The sequence below is a fragment of the Rhagoletis pomonella genome, unplaced genomic scaffold (genome assembly GCF_013731165.1).
Source record: "Rhagoletis pomonella isolate Grant_MI unplaced genomic scaffold, Rhpom_1.0 Rhpom_scaffold_00012, whole genome shotgun sequence".
NCBI classification, from domain to species: domain Eukaryota; kingdom Metazoa; phylum Arthropoda; class Insecta; order Diptera; family Tephritidae; genus Rhagoletis; species Rhagoletis pomonella.
Window position 1 is genome coordinate 1,614,621 of NW_023458566.1, and position 18,915 is coordinate 1,633,535.

An 18,915-nucleotide genomic window follows, 5' to 3' on the forward strand; every position below is an offset into this window, starting at 1 on the left:
CACTTTTTATTCTTCGTTTAGGCTAGGATGGTAATGAAAATGGTGACATAGGATCAGGAACTGCGCCTGCCTTCTATCTAACGGAATTTTAGAAAACTGAAAAACCCAGATATCCCAATTGCTAAAAATTTATATGTAGAGTGAATACTAAGCAAAAGTTAAATTTTTAATAAATTTTAATAGAATTTCCTGGTAAACCTAAATACCACACCAAAATACTTTGACACAACAGCAAAACCAGAGCAAAAATCGCCAGAGCATATATCTGTAATTCTAAGAAATAAAACCCAATGGAGAACGAGGAGGGCACATAATCAAAAAATTTACTAAAAACTCACTTTACGGACGAAGAAAATAAAAATGATTTTAGAGAAAAATTGGCATTACGCAGAGATAATTTTTTGTATTCCAAAAGTTAGATAATATCCCTTTTGAAAATATTCATTTTGATTTTGGAAAAAGTATGTTGCTTTTTTATCGTTTTTCCGTGATTTAAAATACACTTCACATCAATGGCACTCACACCGCAAGAATTAATTTTTTAAAAGCTGGAAGTCTGTAGGCTTTTGATTTCTACGTAAAAATTACATTCTATGCAGTGCAGTGCAAAGTATGCACAACTAAGCTATAAGGCCGGATCAAACCAAAAGAACTATTCCGTTGAAAAGCTTAAGGTTCAGTTAGTATAAAATTAATTAACATAACATAACCTAATATATTGGCCAACGCAATATACTTAGGCCTCGAATACCAGATCGTGATGTTTCAAAAACTAACAATCGGCCCTGCTATACGTCTCTCTGTTGTCTGTTGTCTACACTCGGAAAAATATCATCTAAATATAAACTTATAGCAAAAAAACTTATTTATTAGTTGACATAACTAAACTTTTTTTTCTCAGTGTATGATGTGAGAATAAACCGGATTTTATGACCCTCTACGTCGAAGCCTTAAATCAAAACAAAAAGTCTTTATAACTTTCGATTATAACACTATAATATTAAGCTAATAAAACTAATCTAATACCTACTAATTCTGGATGTATAAATTAAAAAATATTTATCTTATCGTAACCCCTTGTGATTACTCGTTTGTCTGCCATTGAAGTATAAAAGCAATCAATTTCGGTCTATTACAATGTCTGTACTCGTGAGTTCCACACCATGAATATGAAACTACTAACTGTTCTCGCCGTATGCCTCTTGGGCTGCGCAATCGCGTCCGCCAGCGAAGTTGATTGGTCTAAGGTACGTTCGTTAGATGTCCACCCAGCAATTGCAGTTAATCCACGGTTGCCTTATGACCGTCTTGAAGGACGTATCACCAATGGTATTGTGGCCGAAGAGAAACAATTCCCTCATCAAGCCGGTTTATTGCTATACTTTTCTAGTGGAGCTGCGTGGTGTGGTGGCAGTTTGATCTCAGAACGTTGGATTTTGACAGCGGCCCATTGCGCAGAAGGGTATGGGTGAAATTTCAAAAAAAAAATAAATATATATAATTGAAAAGCAGTTTGGAATGTATATCTAATCGCGTCTACCTTTGTTATTTGTTTGTTCCTCACAGCGCAATTGGTGTCGACGTGTATCTGGGCGCCTGGAATCGTACCGATAAAACTGAAAAGAACCAGCAGATCATCTACTCATCTGCTAAGAATATAATTGTTCATGAAGAATGGGATGCCTCCTTGTTGCTCAATGACATTGCACTTATTAAGCTGCCAGTTGAAATTGAATTCAATGGTTTGTACACTTCTTCAACCAAATATTTGTGTTTTTTATTTTTATTTTATTTTTTCCAGACTACATTCAACCTATTGCTCTCCCCAAAATCTCGTCTACATACGACACCTATGCTGGTAAACAAGCGATCGCTTCTGGTTGGGGAAAGATTAGCGACAGTAAGTTTTAATGCCTTCAATTATTTGTGTAATAAATATGTATGTATGTATGTATGTATTTATGTTTCACACCATTTTCGTTTATGTGACAGGTGCTACAAGTGCCACCGATGTGCTGCGCTGGATTGAAGTGCCTATTTTAGAAAATCGGTCATGCAATTTATGGTTCCTCGGCTTAATTCAGTCATCAAATATCTGCATCAAAACTACTGGTGGTACTTCTACTTGCAATGGTGACTCCGGTGGCCCATTGATATACAATGATGGTGAGGAAAGCGTCCTGATCGGTGCCACTTCATTTGGCATTTCTTTGGGCTGTGAAGTTGGCTGGCCAGGTGCGTTTACTCGTATTACATCATACGTGGATTGGATTAAGGAAAAATCCGGTGTTGCCAACGAATAAAATGCAGTACTACAAAAATTTACTCAAATCTGAAGAAAAAAATAATGCCAGCAATAAAATATAGCTAATTTGAAAAAGCAACAAAAATAAGTAACATTTAATCGAATAAATCATGATTTGGGTAAGTATTTGAATTCTTGGGATGGCAACGTAAGAAATATCTAACACTTTTGAGTGAAGAGTAGTATGTAGCCTAGATCAGTTTTTCAAAATTTTTTGGAGAGAATGAAAACCTTTCAAAGTCATTTTTTTCCAATCGCTTATTTTGGCTGCATTTCTTTATTCATTCTGAACGCTTGGAATAAACTTTTTTGTTTACTTATTCTTCAGAACGTTCCTAATGATATGTCAACGTATATTTCAAACGCATTCTGTTTATTCCGGCTATGAAATGGGATTATCCGGAATGTATAAAGAAACGCAGCCTTTGTAAAAATTTTAATACAACACATCGAGTATTTTAAGCGTTGATGAACATTTTTTTTCATTCTTTGGCGCTTATCCAATTTGCTATGACTATTTTCAACTTAACAAGTTGTCTTATCCCGCAATAGAATCGGTTGGAAATAAAGCAGGCAGTTCGATGTTTTGGGAAACGATGAATTCTTAGTTGCATCAAAACATATTTGACTGAATTCGGTATCTCCAAACTTGTGAAATTACGTTGAGCAAAACTAGCAGCTCCGTCAAGCCCTGGAACAGATCGACTTTTTATTTTGCAACTTCTTTACTTTAACTCGTGAACAAAATACAGTTTTTTTTTAAGAGTATATAATTACATACATAGTGTCGTATGCCGATGATAGCGCCTCAACTACAGCACCATTTTTTCGAGGACAAATCCAAGTCATCAAGCAAACAGTCAGTGAAATGGATTCAGTCACTAACATACTTATAAATGTACATTAGGGCGGACTAATTTGTATGAGAGATTTTACCGCCCCTATGGGCATATAGCACAGAAAGACTCTACGTGTAATTCTAAGCAAATTTGCCGAAGAAACCTTGGGTCTGAAATCAATTTGGAGTTTACCAAATTGTGAAAATAGGTTTCATAGCATTTTGGCTTAGTGTCGTAAGGAAGTGCTTAAATTTTGCATAAAAACAGCTGTAAGGGGTTTTTGATATGAGGAATCCATTTATGCACTCATATTTTTTTTAAAACTTCCACCAGAGGGGGCAATAGTTAAAGTTTTCACATTTTTTGTGAAACCCATTGTCGCAATTTTGCAAACTCCAAATTGAATTTAGAGCCATGATCTCCTCGGCAAATTTGCTTAGAATTACACGTAGAATCCTCCTATGCCATATGCGCATAGTAGTTAAGAAAAAATAACCCGCCCTAATGTACATACTTATGTATCTTATCTGCCTATCCAAATCGTATGTGTTTATAAAACTACATTTGTGCGAAATATCCTCATAATCTTTCTTTAACGACACCCCCTACCCCCCTGTAGGAAAAAAAATTTATTTCCGAATTTTGTTTCTTCATATCTACCTTGTAGCGAACTAACAAAGTTACCATGGTGTTAACAATGAAGGTGTAGGTAGATAAACCTTTTCCTAGGTTTATCGCCACAACCCGGATTTCTTTGAAAACTGCATTCTATAAGTAAATAAAATCGAAACTACTGACCTAACTATCAACAGAACATTTGCGGGACTAGCTCCGTATTTTCTGCAGGGACAGGTGAGCAAATTTTTGCTTAATCAGTTGATCATAAATGGGTTGTAAACTCGCCATTTTCCGGCTACTTGTCAAAATTTATGAAATGATTAAGTGCCTTAAGTAAATTTTATTGATATGACGTACGTACGAGTACGTATTTATGTCTAGCTCTTGGGTATATTTACAGTTAAAAATATATGTCTAATCAAAATGTTTCACAGTACGATTATAAATATTGCATTAATAATGGACATTTTCATATCCAAGGGCGGAACCAGGTAGCGGCAAGCTTAGCTTGGCAGCTGTCCCCCTCCAAACACTCGCAAGTCTAAGTCGAATCAAAAAAAAAAAAAAAAAAAAAATTTGTGTGCGTAGTCGAGCTCGTAACTATGCTCTCCATTTCTCTACGAGATTCGCGATTTTCTGCGTTGATATTTTGAAGTAAGCGCAGCCTTCTTCTTCGTCAAGCGTGCCACATTCTTATTTTATAATAAAATTTTCACCCTGCATTCAAGTCCTGTCCGCAAGTCGTTAAAGTTTCTGTCCGCATCTCAAGTCATTCACATTCAAGCCTTACTGCCTCTGTTCCGCAGCAGCTGGACGGCATTTTTCGCACCAGCTGTTCCTGTGTGGGTGATGGTTACCAACCGCAGTGGTACGAAGACATCGATTCCCACGATTTTAAGAAATTTTTAGTTTGAGCAATTAGAATATTTTTGAGGTTTTTGGAGAGGGTTGCCAGCCCTAAATGCAAATTATTTATTAATTTAAATAAATTACTAAGAGATGGGTATCAATCGAAATGCGCTTGAAAAGGCTTTTTTTCTGAACATTATTGAAGAGGGTTGCCATGTTTTAAACAAATCAAATCAAATCAGTTAATCGAAATATGTATATATCACAATGTCAAACGAAAGAAGTTTAAGAAAATTTTAGTTTGAAAATAGTTTTAGAAATGGTTGCCACCTGGCTTAAAAGTCGAATTTGGTAAATTTATACCCAAGTTACAAACATACATATATGAAATACTAAAATATGGTTTTCAGGCAAAAACGATTTCAGTTTGAAAATAGTTTTTAAAAGGCTTACCGCCTGTTTTAAAAATCGAATTTACTTAAATTAGTTGCAAGTTAAATGAAATATTAAAATAGTGCCAAACGAAATAGTTTTAGACAACTTCAGTTTGAAAATAATTCTGATTAGGGTTGCCACCTTTTCTAAAAGTAATATCTATCTAACTATGTACTTAGAGTATATATATACACATATGTACATGGGTATCTTATTACATTAAACGAGCAATTCTTGTACATATATAGGCTTCTCGGAAACGGCTCTTACGATTTTGATGCAATTTTGTACACAGATAATGTTTTGTATTTCAAGGTTATCTGAATGGATATTATATCCGAGAAGACTCGTATAAGGTTGCCACCTATTCGAAATTAGCTACAAATTAATTAAAACATCATAATATGGTTATGAAATGGAAGGTATTTTAACAATACCTAATTAAAAAATATTTTTAATAGGGTTGCCACCTATTTTGAATCGCATATTTATTTAATTTTTTGTTTAGAAAAAAAAGGTTAACTATTACTATTCATGGGTATCATGAGAAGGTTCTTAAACAATGCTTCCCTATATACAAAGTATTGTCTCTTAAGATAATAGTGTAAGGTTGCCACTTATTTTCGATTCAACACAATTTATTTTAAACCTCGCAATATGATTATCAAATGAAAGGTATTGTTGAGAACTTTGGGCCGAAACTATTTTCGATCAGGGTTGCCACGCTGCTATATAATTAAAATTTTTATTTTGTTAATTTCAACAGCATTTTTTTTTTGTATGTACACACAGTGCATATACGCTCAAGATACGTACCAAGGCACATTAAACAGGTAGTATCAGTAGAGCAAAAACAACATTTGCGTGTATTTTGTTGTTGCTTCTGGTATCGAAAGTGTCAAAAACTGTTCTGAATTTTTTCTTCTAAATCAAAGCGCGCCATGTGAAATACAAAAAATTATAAAAAATAAAAAATTGAAATTGGAAAAAATAAAAATTGATGCAACTTTCTTTCCTAGTAAATTTGTTTGCTTCTCGAAGCATTGATCCATCCTTTACAAGGGCCAGTAATCAGCGGTTGTGCTGCTGAGTTGGGCGAACGTTCCAAAAGCTGCTATTCAATCGCTTGTTTTGTATGGAAAAAGGTTTCACATGCAAATGGATTTTAACAATTCAGAATTTTTGTGAGAAAAAATTAAAAATATTTGACATTTTCGAGACCAAATAATTTGAAAATAAATCAAATCAGCTGCTCTACTGATACTACCTGTTCAATGTACCTTGATACGTACTAGATATTCATTCAAGCGTATTTCTAAGTAGGGTTGCCATCTAAATTTTAAGGTAAGAAATTTACTTAATAGATATCGAAATCCAAATATTTTTTTTTATTTCCAAAATATTTTTTAAAGCTATCTAAATGGCCAGTATGACCAGATACCCAAACCTTGAAAACTTTAAAAAGTATATGCAAAGCTCGGTCAACCTGGTACTGTATATATAATAAGCGAAGGCATGTTTTACAAAGATCATCAGTGCTGCAGCGTTATTTCGAATTTGAAAAATTATATGTCAAATTTAAGGTACAACTTTTTTTTAGCGGTATAGGGTGATTTTGATACTATATGAAATGAAAAATGGGCACCATGGACCTCTCTTCGTTCAGAAATGGTGTATTTAGATGCAACATTTGTTAGGTTTTTGTAATAGGGTTGCCACCTGTTTAATTGATCCGTAGCTGCGCTAAGCGCAAATTATGTAACGCTCAATCGATTCTCAAAACAACGTCAGTCATAAGAGTGTAAAAATAGATTTACTTACAACAATTATACTCGTACTAAAATTTATTTACTATACACACATCCAAAGCATTTTTTTTTTGTTCTACAAAAAAATATATTTCCTATATGTAATTGGTGGCGAATATCGTACTCTTTGCCGTAACGGCCATGTTGAAGAATATGACGTACGTCCAACCCGAAAAGAATGTTTTTCTTGAGGTGCCGTGAATTCTGTTATCTCCTCTGTACTATCTTCCCAATCTTCAGCCTCCTCTGTTGTATCCTCATTGAAATATTGATATTTGCTATGATTCTTTTCATAGTCTTTTATTATTTTGTTAAACACTAGCATATTTGATGATTCATCCCACTGTTCGATGCCCGTCTCATCACTAATCCAATCCAGATATGAAGCAACTTTTGTAAATGCAGCTGGATAACCGAGATTACAGCCATGTATGCTACCGAATGATGTAAGTCCGATGAGTATACGCTTTTTCGTGTGTTTGCGACGTATAACGAGAGGGCCACCCGAATCGCCATTGCAAGTGGAACGCGCATATTTGCCACTTGTACAAATATTCGTACTACGATAGGAGAGTGGATAACTGCGTTTGCAGGTATAGCCGTCAACGACGCGTAGTTTCACATAACGCAGCACATTGCTAATGGCATGTGCACCCACTGCGTAACGACCCCAGCCCGAGGCGATAGCCAATTTATTTGTAAATTCTCGATATTCATAGCTCCGTCTTGGTAGCGGAATCGGGCGTATGCGATCTGCAAAAGTTAAGTAAAAATAACATTAGATACATATGTACATACATTCAAGTTGCATTAGTCTAGAATTCTGCAAACGAAGAATGCAGGGCTCCCCAAGTAGCTTAGTTTTTAAAAGCTCGTCACTTTAAAAGCTATATCAGAAACACTTTGAAAGTCCTAACGCTCAAGAAGGGATAGAAAGCTATTATTTCTATAGCAGTTCGAAAAGAAAGTGTCCAGTGATTGTCGTTCTGCAATTCGGTTTAGTTTAGAAATCTCAAAGTTCGCTATAAAGGAAGGTGGGTGGGGGTTAGTTGACCCATCAGGGGTGGGGTACATAGGTACAATATAAATTCCAAGGTGCAACTTTTAACTCACAAGACTAAACAAGATAGTAACAGACGTTGATATCTGTGTTCACACCGCCTCCCTATGCAATAGTTCACAGTAGTACCGGGCGGTGATACGGTACAGGACGGTAGGAGGTTTAGTGCTATTAAAGTTCCACACTGACGGGGTTAAGGCTTTCGATGCTTCCTCCTGTGAAAACCAAGGGTGAATGGGAGAGTGCCAGCCTTTGGTAGTGAGGTCCGGCCAATGTCTTCAACTATGTGTCAAATTTGGGCGGTAGAGTTCGAGCAGGTGTGTTCTATCAGAAATTTTGCGCAAACCGCTATTAAAAAGGCAGTCGACTGGCTACATACCGATTGTAGGTAAACATCTATTCTGATGAATTTGTCGCAATCAAGGCACTATGTTTATTTATGATATGTTTTAAACATTTCGCTGATTGCCTGACCCCTTTCGCGATCGCTCAGATCACGTCCTAATCAAGCTAATTTGTGCACCACTGCATGGCTGATAATACCATCCCTCCGGGCATAGAGGTGAACGGAGTTCCTGTCGCATCCTTTGGGCTACTCCTGGCTAGATGGTATTGTAGTTGGTTCAGACAGCGCTGGGCGAAAACACGGCATGCAATGTTCTAAAGTTCTGCGATTCGTAGACGGTCAAAAAACTCCTGCCGCTGGCAAAGCGTCAACTGTTGGTTCTGATACGGCTGTTTGGAAGGTGATGAAGTGAAGTTCAGTACCAGACCGATGAATCCGCCTTAAAGCACTGCACCACGAGTTCAAATACTTCTACATATTTATTTGAAAGAAAATGTATGAGTTCCTAAAACTTTTGGAAAGCCCTTCAATCTCCTATGCATTTTAATTACAAATATACTTACCGCTCAAATGAATTGGTATGGGTAAACGCACCAAAGCGATATCATTCTTGAGTCGGCGAGGATTCCACGTTGGATATATAATGAAGTTGTTACGCTTCACCATAATGCGCACCTGACCTACTTCATTGGCGTTTTTAATCTCATGAGCACCCAGGAATACCAAGGCGCGCTTCGCCCTACAAGAAGACATATAATTACATACATAAATATATATCGATAAAATTGCAACACACACTGGTAAGCTGGTATGCCTCACCAAAAAAAGTTTCTGTTTTTCGTGGCAAATCATAGACTTTAGTCTATTTTATGGTTGCTATTAAAATATTTGGCTTCATTCAGAATTTTTAGTAAGCTGCATTTAATTGAAACTATCCCTAAATTGTTAATAATTTATTAAAACAAAAAAATAATGTCATACTGCGTTAGCGCTGAGGGAAGCCCTTCTGCTGGTTGACGGAGTTTTCTGATTTGAGAACATTTTAATAGACTGAGGACTTTATAAAGCTGGATTGGGTAACCGCACGTCTGAAATAAAAAAGTGAAGAGGATTTTATGGAGAATCTTCTGCGAATTGGTAGAAGGGTTCATGGATTCTCGAGATATAGACGCACTATTGGGCTTCTTTTAGCTATCGACGATGCGTAATAGGAATATGGTCTACTAGCAGTGCCTATTTTCCTTGTAATCCTTCTCCAAGAGCAGCCGCCATCGCAGCTAGGTACGAGAGTTTCACAAACTTCCCTTACTTACTGAATAATCATCGCCTGCTATGGGCTCCAGGACTGGACGCCTTCATACCTGCAAAGCTGCCAGGGACTATGAAAGGCTCGTGTGGTTGGATGGTTTTTATGTACACAAATTATGGGAGGATTGGGTATATCGCAAGGGCTTAGAGCTTCGTAAGGATGGCGTTTATACCGAAGGTCGGAAAGAGCTGCCAGCGGCTTCTAGTAACACAGAGCAGGTGTTATTAAGAAGGAAGCACAAAATTCGCAACGGAAATCTTCCAACGATTGTGGATGTTTGCCTGCAGCTTGCAGATAGTGTCAAGTACTTGGGCCCGGCCCATGGAAATTTATCATTGAAGATTGAGTAAGAAAGGCATCAGTTGCTACTGTAGTGGCTTCGGACAAATTTTTCTCTACACACATTCCCTCAAGGGATGATTGTGCGGGCCAAGGCGGTTGTAGGGTTTGAAGCGAGCAGTGAACTAGTTCACACTTGGTCAAAATTTTATGGACTCAATGAGCTACTCTGATAGCCAAGCGGCAATCAGGGCGCTGAGTTCACTTATGGCTGACAGTTGGACTTCATTTCAGTTCAGCGAATGTTCGGCGAAAACTAGGACATGCGCAGTAGCTAGGTCCTTTTTGTAAAGTCACACCTCTCACTTCTGGTGGGACCTCTGACAGATCATTGTCTAATCGGAGCACACACGGTGAACGTAAAAATTTGTTCCTTACTGCTGTATGACTTTCTCTTAGGCAGCTAAGATTGAGATTAAAATATCTTTGCGCGCACTTTTTGATAAATCCTAACTTCTAAATTTTCCGCCTATTTTATTTACGGCAAAAAAGTTCTCTTTGGATTTTTTTTTGTGACCAATTGGTGGAATAGACCAAAGTTTATGAACAGCTTGGGAAAATAAACCGAACTTTGTTTCTGGCAAGGAGTGTGAGGCATCATAGTATCCCAACTTCTAGGTACTCACATGTCAACACAATGTGCCGCCGTTAAAATATACTCATCCGAGATCAACGCGCCACCACACCAGTATAGACCCTTCGGTCGTTGCAACAATAAACCCACTTGATAGGGAAAGGCATGCCGTTGTGCAACACTACCGCCAAAAATTCGATCCATTGCTTGTATGTCACTGGAGGGCAAGTCGTCTTCCACATGCTCCGCTTCCATGCTCATAAACATTTGATCGCCAGAATATTCGTCGAAGCGCAGCAGATGCATCGGTTTCACTTGGCGCCAATTGGCTGCAGCTAAACGCTCCACCAGGTATGTTAGTATTAGCATTTGAAACGCTGTTGAAGCGCGTTTATGTCGTATCATCACTGGGTTATGTTTTTATATTATTTTTTAAATTTTATTATCTAAATTTAATTTTTTATGTATTTAACTTCGAGGCGAAAGGTGCTTGCGGTGCCACCTCGTTATCGTTTGGCTTTCTTTATTATCGTATGCCGTAAAAAAAATTTCTTATAATTGTTGTTGTTGTAGCATTTTACACACTTCAATGATTTTAATGCAACTTTTAACCGACATTGCCGAAATACTTATTTAATTCGAACATTTCCTTCCATCTGCCCTACGAACTTTTATTAGTTGCTTGCAACATTTAGACACTTTAACATACATGCATATGTATGCCTGTGTGTGTTTATTTGCTATTTTATAGCAGTATTAGCTACTAAATAGGCCACTTGAACTGTTTTGAAACTCCACGACCCGCTACTGCGCATGCGCGCATTACAACTGAGCAGCGTACGCTCTGCGCCAGTTACTTTTATAAACTCTGTAACGAAATACTACTCAGTAAGTTTCGAAAATAGACAAATTATGGAATTATAGCTCATTACAGATTCACTATAAGTGGCAAGATGTAAATAAATATAAACAATCTCTTCCCCTACATTGCTCGCCTTGACTATTGAAGTCTATGCCACACTCCTCATTTGTACGGAGCCAGTGAGCTACATACACCTATTTAGTGAGAGCAACTTTTCCATTTCATTAGTTCGACATTTTCGCTTAATGAATGAATGACTACTTTGCTGCAGTGTGTTGGGTGGCGTTGGGCTGACGTTGGGCTGGCGTTAAGCGGCTTGTCAAAATGTCGAAAATTGCGTCACTGTGTCTGCGGTGGCAAATTGTTCGCCATAAATTGCATTCACACATACATACACACATCTTGGATGTGTATGTATGTATATACGTTCTTGCGGATTTTCGCATCGGTGGCGGATTCACGGGTGCACAGAAAGGTCTGGATCCCCATTCAAGTTTAGATTAGTTTAGACCGGCAGCTATAGTTAAGCATTCTAGTCAGGTAATCAAGTACCCGCAAGTGTAGAAAAATTCATACATACATATGCACATTTCGGAGAAATGGTCTAAGCCTTAAGACCTCCGAACTTGGTATTAAAACGAAGCAAATTCCAAGTATGAAAATGACGAAAAAGTTTTTAACTATTGGAACTCTCATGAAAATAAAACTCAAAACTCACCGAAACGTTCTGGAAAAGAACAAAACGGGAACGAAAGTTTAAGGAACTTTCTCTGGAAAAACGATTTGGGAACTTAAGTCTCAGGAACGTTCTGACAGAGAACGAAGAATGGAAGTTAGTTATGCATTTAAGATCAACGAAAGACGTAAGGCGCGAACTTTTCTTGCACAGAATATTAATAATTTTTCCATAAATGGATAGTTCACCCTAGTGATAACCGATCTGGAAGTTGAAATAATCGATCATTCTTCTGGTTTACAATTAAAAATCGCAGACCCCCTTCTCATTCTTAACATTAGGTTCTCAAAACATTTGTACTCATTTTGTTCTATAGCAGAATATTGCTCAGACTTTCGTTCTTATTTGATTATCCTTGAAAACGTTAGCGTTACTCTCGAAGCGTTGCCGAAAGTTTCGATCTCTTTCTGTTCTTCTGAGAACGTTCCCGAATATTTTTTTCTCATTTTGTTCCCGTTCGAACTGTTTTTAATACTTTTGTACTTGTTTGCTTATTTTTCTGGAACATTACAATTTGTTTCCGCGCAGAACTAAACCAAACCCGGAACGCGTTCTCGTCTCTGAAAGAGGACACTTCTGAGTGGAAGACCGATCTATCTCAGCAGCCGGATCAAAAGCGCCCTATCTCGGGAAATGGCTCAACAACGCCTTACTTCTGGTTTTTTCTCGTTTCTTCAAACCTTTTATGAGCCAGAAAATAGAAAAGGAAGACCCTACTGTTTGTCGTCAATGCACTCAAAACCCAATGTCGATTTTAATTCTTAGGAAGAAGGGCCTTGAGCATCGGCGTAGCCAGAATGAAATTTAGGGGGGGGACTCGACCCTATTAAGCTGGCATTTCAGGGTACTATTTTATATATATATAAGGAAAATTTGAAAGTTAGGGGGGGCTCGAGCACCCCCCTGTCCCTACCTGGCTACGCCCAAGGCCTTGAGTGCCACTTAAGATGATTATGTTTACATTAAAATGTGTTCGTTGAAAATGGATCAATGCACACAGATTTAAACCGACAGATTTAAACGAACTGAGACCTTTGATCTACCTAAGTCCAAAGATACTGGTTTCAATGCCATAGTGTGGTTTCTAGACGTCTGTGTACCAGTTTAGGGGACGCAGCTGGGAGCATTTCTTAACGCTAGTAACTTCTCATAATTCCGTTGATGTTGAATTGGATCACGAGTAGCTGAGCGCTGAGAATTTCTCTGTCTCAAGTCCTGGCTGTAAAAAAGTTAAGTTTTAGAAAACTTTTGCCAAATATTTCGATGCCTGAGGAACTTAGTTTTTGTTGGCACTTAGCAAATGCATAATGAACTAAACGATTAATAAAAAAGAGCTTTCAATAACATTTACCTCATACATACTTACATAAATAGGTAGGTAGAATGTGGGCCCTTATGGGCGAAACACGTAACATTTTGCGGCAAATTGCGCACGTGAGTTTTAACGGTTATTAAATTATGCATAACTATTAATGCATATGTATGTTTTGCATAATTAAAATTTAATTCCAAAATTATAACAACATTTCACGTAAACAACAATGGAAAATGAAAGAAAATAAAAATGTAACAATAAGCATAATTATATAAAAATAAAAGCGGAATTTCCATCTAAAAACATTTAACACCCTCGTCCGTTATACACATATACGTAAGTAGGCAACATTGACCGATATATATACATACATAGATACACACATATGTAAGTAGGCAACATTTTGTCTGCAAGGCGGCCAAATATATGAATGAATAAACAGTCGAATTAGTTCACCTTTTTAGTACACGCAATTTAAAGCTTATATTTGAATTTAAGTGGTAATTTTTCGACCTACATATGTACATATGTACATACATACATACATACATACGTATGCACCTACGCATAGTATAACTATGGTCGATAGCTCTGAATAAATTTCGAGTTCCTGGTTTTCAAACTCCTGCTGCTGCTTCCAATGGCGTTTCCAGAGATCGAACGAAACGAAAATAATTATTAGTTGATTTTTATTTTTTCGATCACAAATACTGATAATTTTATGATTTTTATTGTTTCGCTCAGAGACAATAGTCATTATCGAATTTTATTTTTCCACTTACAAAAAATGATTTAACTATAAAATTCAAAGGCCATGCACACGCAACCAACTGAATTTTCGACCAGAAATTTTTGGGACTTATTCCTTTTATTAGGATGTCGCTACTACCTCTGAAAAGGATACGTCAGAAATCACGGTGGTATGGCTTTTGAATTCTTTAAATAATCATTATTCTTAAGAGAAAAAATAAAACTCAATAGTAATCATTATCTTTGAGCGAAAAAATAAAAAATCATAAAATAATTATTATTTTTGAGCGAAAAATTAAAGATCGAGCAATAGTAATTTTCTTTGAGCGAAAAAATAGCATTATCTTTAATCTTTATTGGTTAAACTCGAAAAATAAAAATCATTATAAATTACAGTGGGACGTACGAACACAAATACGTCAGTATAGTTAAAACTGTTTTACGACGGTAAGAACTTACTGATTTTCGTGGTTAAAATTAAAAAAAATATTAATATAGGTATTCATGGAAACGCGTAAATGCCTCGTAACCGGGTAAATCCCGTAAATAAACCGGCTTTCCGTACCAAATTAAGCAAGTTTACGAGATTTACATGGTTACGAGATTTACATGGTTACGAGGCATTAACGCATTTAGATGAATTGCCCTACTGATTGCTACTGGTTATAATAAAATTTAAATAAATTTAAATTAAATTTAATAATTTACATTTAATAATTTAAATTTGAGATATTGTTTTTAAAGTAATTGGCTTTCCAAAATTATCAGAAAGATGTTTTTTTTCTTTTTCCCTTAAAAAATTTTAATTGAAATATAAATTCTTAGTCACGTGGAAACCAATGGGAAAGAATGCTGTATTTTTATTTTGGTCACCGTACATGGCGTTGGACTTGCGAGGTCTATTTTTTAACGAGCAATAGGCATCGCCGTCGACGACAACAACCGTAATAGGGCCGAGTGCTTTCCTTCTTTAGTTAGTTGATTTTTTTTAGCAGAAACCTAGACGCCTTTCAATTCCCAATCCGACTCTGTAATGTACAATCGAATTCAAAATTGTACCACAATAACCTATTAGTAACGAAATTACTGGCTTAATTTACCAGCTGATTGCCCGTTGCCGGCATTGCAATTGCAAATAACTCGATTGTTAAGTAATTGCAACGTCGCATCGTATGACAGAAGTGCAATCGATTAACTGTGCAACGAGATACCTTGCAGACACATAAGGAGTTGACTGCGGCGAGTTGTAATGTTAAAAATGTTGCACACATATTGATCAATGAATTAAATGCAAAATTTTTTATGGTATTTAAACAGCGCACAAACATTTTTCCAAACATTTTCTTCGTTGTGTAAACTTCAAGGTTGCTACTAGTGGCGGCAGCACAAATTTACAAACACGAGATTTGAAGATCAACATTTTATAGCTACTCAAATTACATAATTTTTTTATGTACATACATACATACATACATACATATGAGTGTATTCACAGACATTCGTACCGAGTGAGGTGATTTTCCACAAGTTTTTGGGCCCTTCCAAGTTACACATGTACATATGTATGTACATACACGTCTTTTAGGTTGTTTTCGAAGTTTGCTTTCCTTTTTTTTAACGGTTTGGTTTTCTTCACTTACTGCATATTATTTACCTGGTTTGCGTTTAACATGTAAGGAAACCATAACACGCTTCACTAACTTCACATCGTATGCCAATTCCCATTTTTATGCCATTTCTTTTCGGTGGCAGTGAGGCGTTAGTTTCGCGCTTGTCAATACACATAGAAAATACCAATTTAATTTTTTTGGAAAATGTTGCAGCTACTTATGTATTTATGCAAAATATTCAAATGGCATAGGCTTGTACTTTATTGTTATTAGATTTCCTGTTGTACATATGTGCATTAGGGTGGTCCAACAAAAAAATTTTGTTACCAGCCACCCCATCAGAATTGAAGAATTTCGAAAATAAGGAGCCCCTTATTATACCTGACCGCACTTGTGCACAAGGGTATTATAACTTTGTTCAAGTAACGGTTGTAGGTAGATAGGTTAGATATGTATATAAAAATGTTTACATAAATGCTCAGAAAGATAACCTCCTCCTTTTTTATAAGTCGGCTAACAATAGAAATCGATTAAGTCATGACTGTCTGTCCGTCCATTCGTCTGTACGCACGAAATCTTCGATAAATTAGCAGCTACTGACAAATATTTGTAAAATAGGCGTGGCGCTGCCCACATATGACCAAATACCTACATATATGTATCTCGGTAACCGTTATATTAATTTCTACCAGACTCGGTATAATTTTTTTATTTGACATAAAAAAGCAAGACGTTGAACATAACGGTAAATTTCACAAATACGGTAACTTTGGTATTCCAAAGTTTAAGAACGCAAATTTACTCAAAGCTAATACTCACAACAATCTCTTAAAAAGAAATAAGATTATTATGGAATTTTCGAAAATGGGCGTGGTACTGCCAATTATCTCACTAAGACTAACTGGGAATTTTCGAAAATGGGCGTGGTACTGCCAATTATCTCACTAAGACTAACTGAACATATGTATGCACTATACAAGATAAGCAGGCCGATTCTGAACAGAAACTCCCTGGGATTTTTCTCTCTTTTCCCTTTCCTCCTATTATGAATACAAATTCCCCCGAGGATTTTTTATATTAAATGGCTTAGTTGAGTTGTCAAAAAAGTGTCAAACAACTCTTGCAAAGTTCGAATTTTCACCTCCCAAATTTTCTGGGAAAATGCTACTCCATGAGAGTTAATTATTGGAGGATTTCTTTCTCGGGAGATACGTCCTTTTTAAATCATGATAACATATGTTCTTTCGACTAGTTAGCACAATTATCCTAATTTCTATCCGATCGAATTCATATCTAGTTACTGTTAAAACTAAAATTTAACTAAGTTAGGATTTTGTGCCTTCAATTTGGTTATAATGAATATAGTTATTAAGAAAACACAATTTATACTGCTATTAGGGCGTGTCTAGGGCAAAAATCCCTTCGAAGGAAGCTAGGAGAGGTAATTGAATTGGCAATTTTTATGAAGTAGTCCTTTAGTCTTATTTGGAATGTATAAAAACCTTTCATTTGAGTGGAAGATCAATCTATCTCGGCAGCCACTTTGAATACGACCTATTTCAGAAAATTTTTCAAGAACGGCTTAGTTCAGAATTAGATTAAAGATCGCCCTATTTCAGAATTTTTTTGAAAAACACCCTATCTCAGAATTTGGTTGAAGAACGCCCTATCTCAACTGAAAATACATGGAAAATGTGATAGCATTTTCGTAGATTTCACAAAAAATCGGACTACGATAGATTTTGTGATAGCCATGATAACCATCTTCACGACCTTTCGCCTATAGATGCCGTTATCGTTATTATTATTGCTCTAATGGAATCAGTCTGCAAAATTTCTGATGTTAAAGTCACCCTTATCCTAACGAATGTCGGGAATCTGTAGGTTTTCCACATTATGCTAACCATCGAGCGACACCTCCTCCCTTTGGTTCCCCTGAAACACAAAAAGACATTTTATGCTTGCACATTTTTACATACATATATAAAATAGCGTATAAAACGCTTGAGTGTATTTATTTATATTTTTTGTGTCCACTAGAAAATATTATAAGCAATTCATGAAATTCTATGTAGATCCGTATGGCTAGGAGTTGTTGGGGTTTGTGAAATTATTGTATGTATGCTCTATCGTAAAAACAAATTCGAGTTTTTTTAAACAGAGTATCTATAATTTTACAGGACATTTTTACATACATATATTCAGGCACAAATACCTATCAATAATCATTTTCAAAATCTTAAAAGTTAAATGGTACAAAAATTGTTGAAAGCAATGAGGGGAATGTGAAATTTATGGACCGATTATGCATGGAAAACTTCAGTTGAGTTGCTAGTGGCTGAAATCATATTACGGGAGGCCACTGAATTTTGTAGTTATTGTGGAAATTAATACTTCTCCTGCTATTGCTGCACATCGTTCGCACTCATTTCAGAATGGCTTGTTCCTCATATTACTATTATCTATAATTTTATAGCACTTGACAATAGTTTATATTTAAAATACAACTCAATTGAGGTTGCGTTGATATCCATAATCGGCTTTTTAATACCTACAAACATAAATATACATATATTAAAAACTAATAGTGCCACAAAATGTACATATATGAATAGATATTTAAAACTAATAGTGCCACGAAGTTATATAAAAGAATCATGTAGTTAAAAAATAAATCTTGTACGCGGTGATCTTTTAGTGCTGGAATGGTTCTAATTACCGTCCACATAATTAATATATAGATCACACGTATTAATATGTACATATATATATCTTATCACTAACGTATGCCTTCCAAGCAATTTGCTTTTACTGTTGCAGCACCCAAACCAATTTCTGCCGTATCTGACGAATATGATAATGTACCAAATTTATTTGAACCTAAATATAGTGAATCACCCTCATTTTTCTTATTAAATTCGTGCACGTTTGCCACATCCGTTTCTAAATGCATTTCGAAATCAGTCTTTGTTATTGATGTTGAATTTTCATACATTGTACTATTATGTAGGTTCTCAGTTACTGGAACCGTAAGAGCTGTTGCAGACATCTCTGCTTCCATTGCCTCTTCCAGTGTACTGCTTTCATCAGCATCTATAGTGGCATCTTCCACATCCGCATCATCAGCGAAACTCCTGTTCAACTTATCAATGAAGTCATT

The 18,915-nt window shown here is 36.2% G+C and overlaps 1 protein-coding gene across 1 annotated transcript in view; it reads left to right on the plus strand.

The window, feature by feature from the left end:
• Positions 1-1,169: 1,169 nt before the first annotated feature.
• The window catches only part of LOC118747517 (transmembrane protease serine 9), a 24,333-nt gene continuing 6,587 nt past the window's right edge, over positions 1,170-18,915 (plus strand). Inside the window, exons 1-4 of the mRNA XM_036481568.1 lie at positions 1,170-1,462; positions 1,567-1,742; positions 1,802-1,900; positions 1,993-2,302. Of these exons, the coding sequence (XP_036337461.1) occupies positions 1,170-1,462; positions 1,567-1,742; positions 1,802-1,900; positions 1,993-2,302 (878 nt within the window). The remainder of the gene's footprint in view (positions 1,463-1,566; positions 1,743-1,801; positions 1,901-1,992; positions 2,303-18,915) is intronic.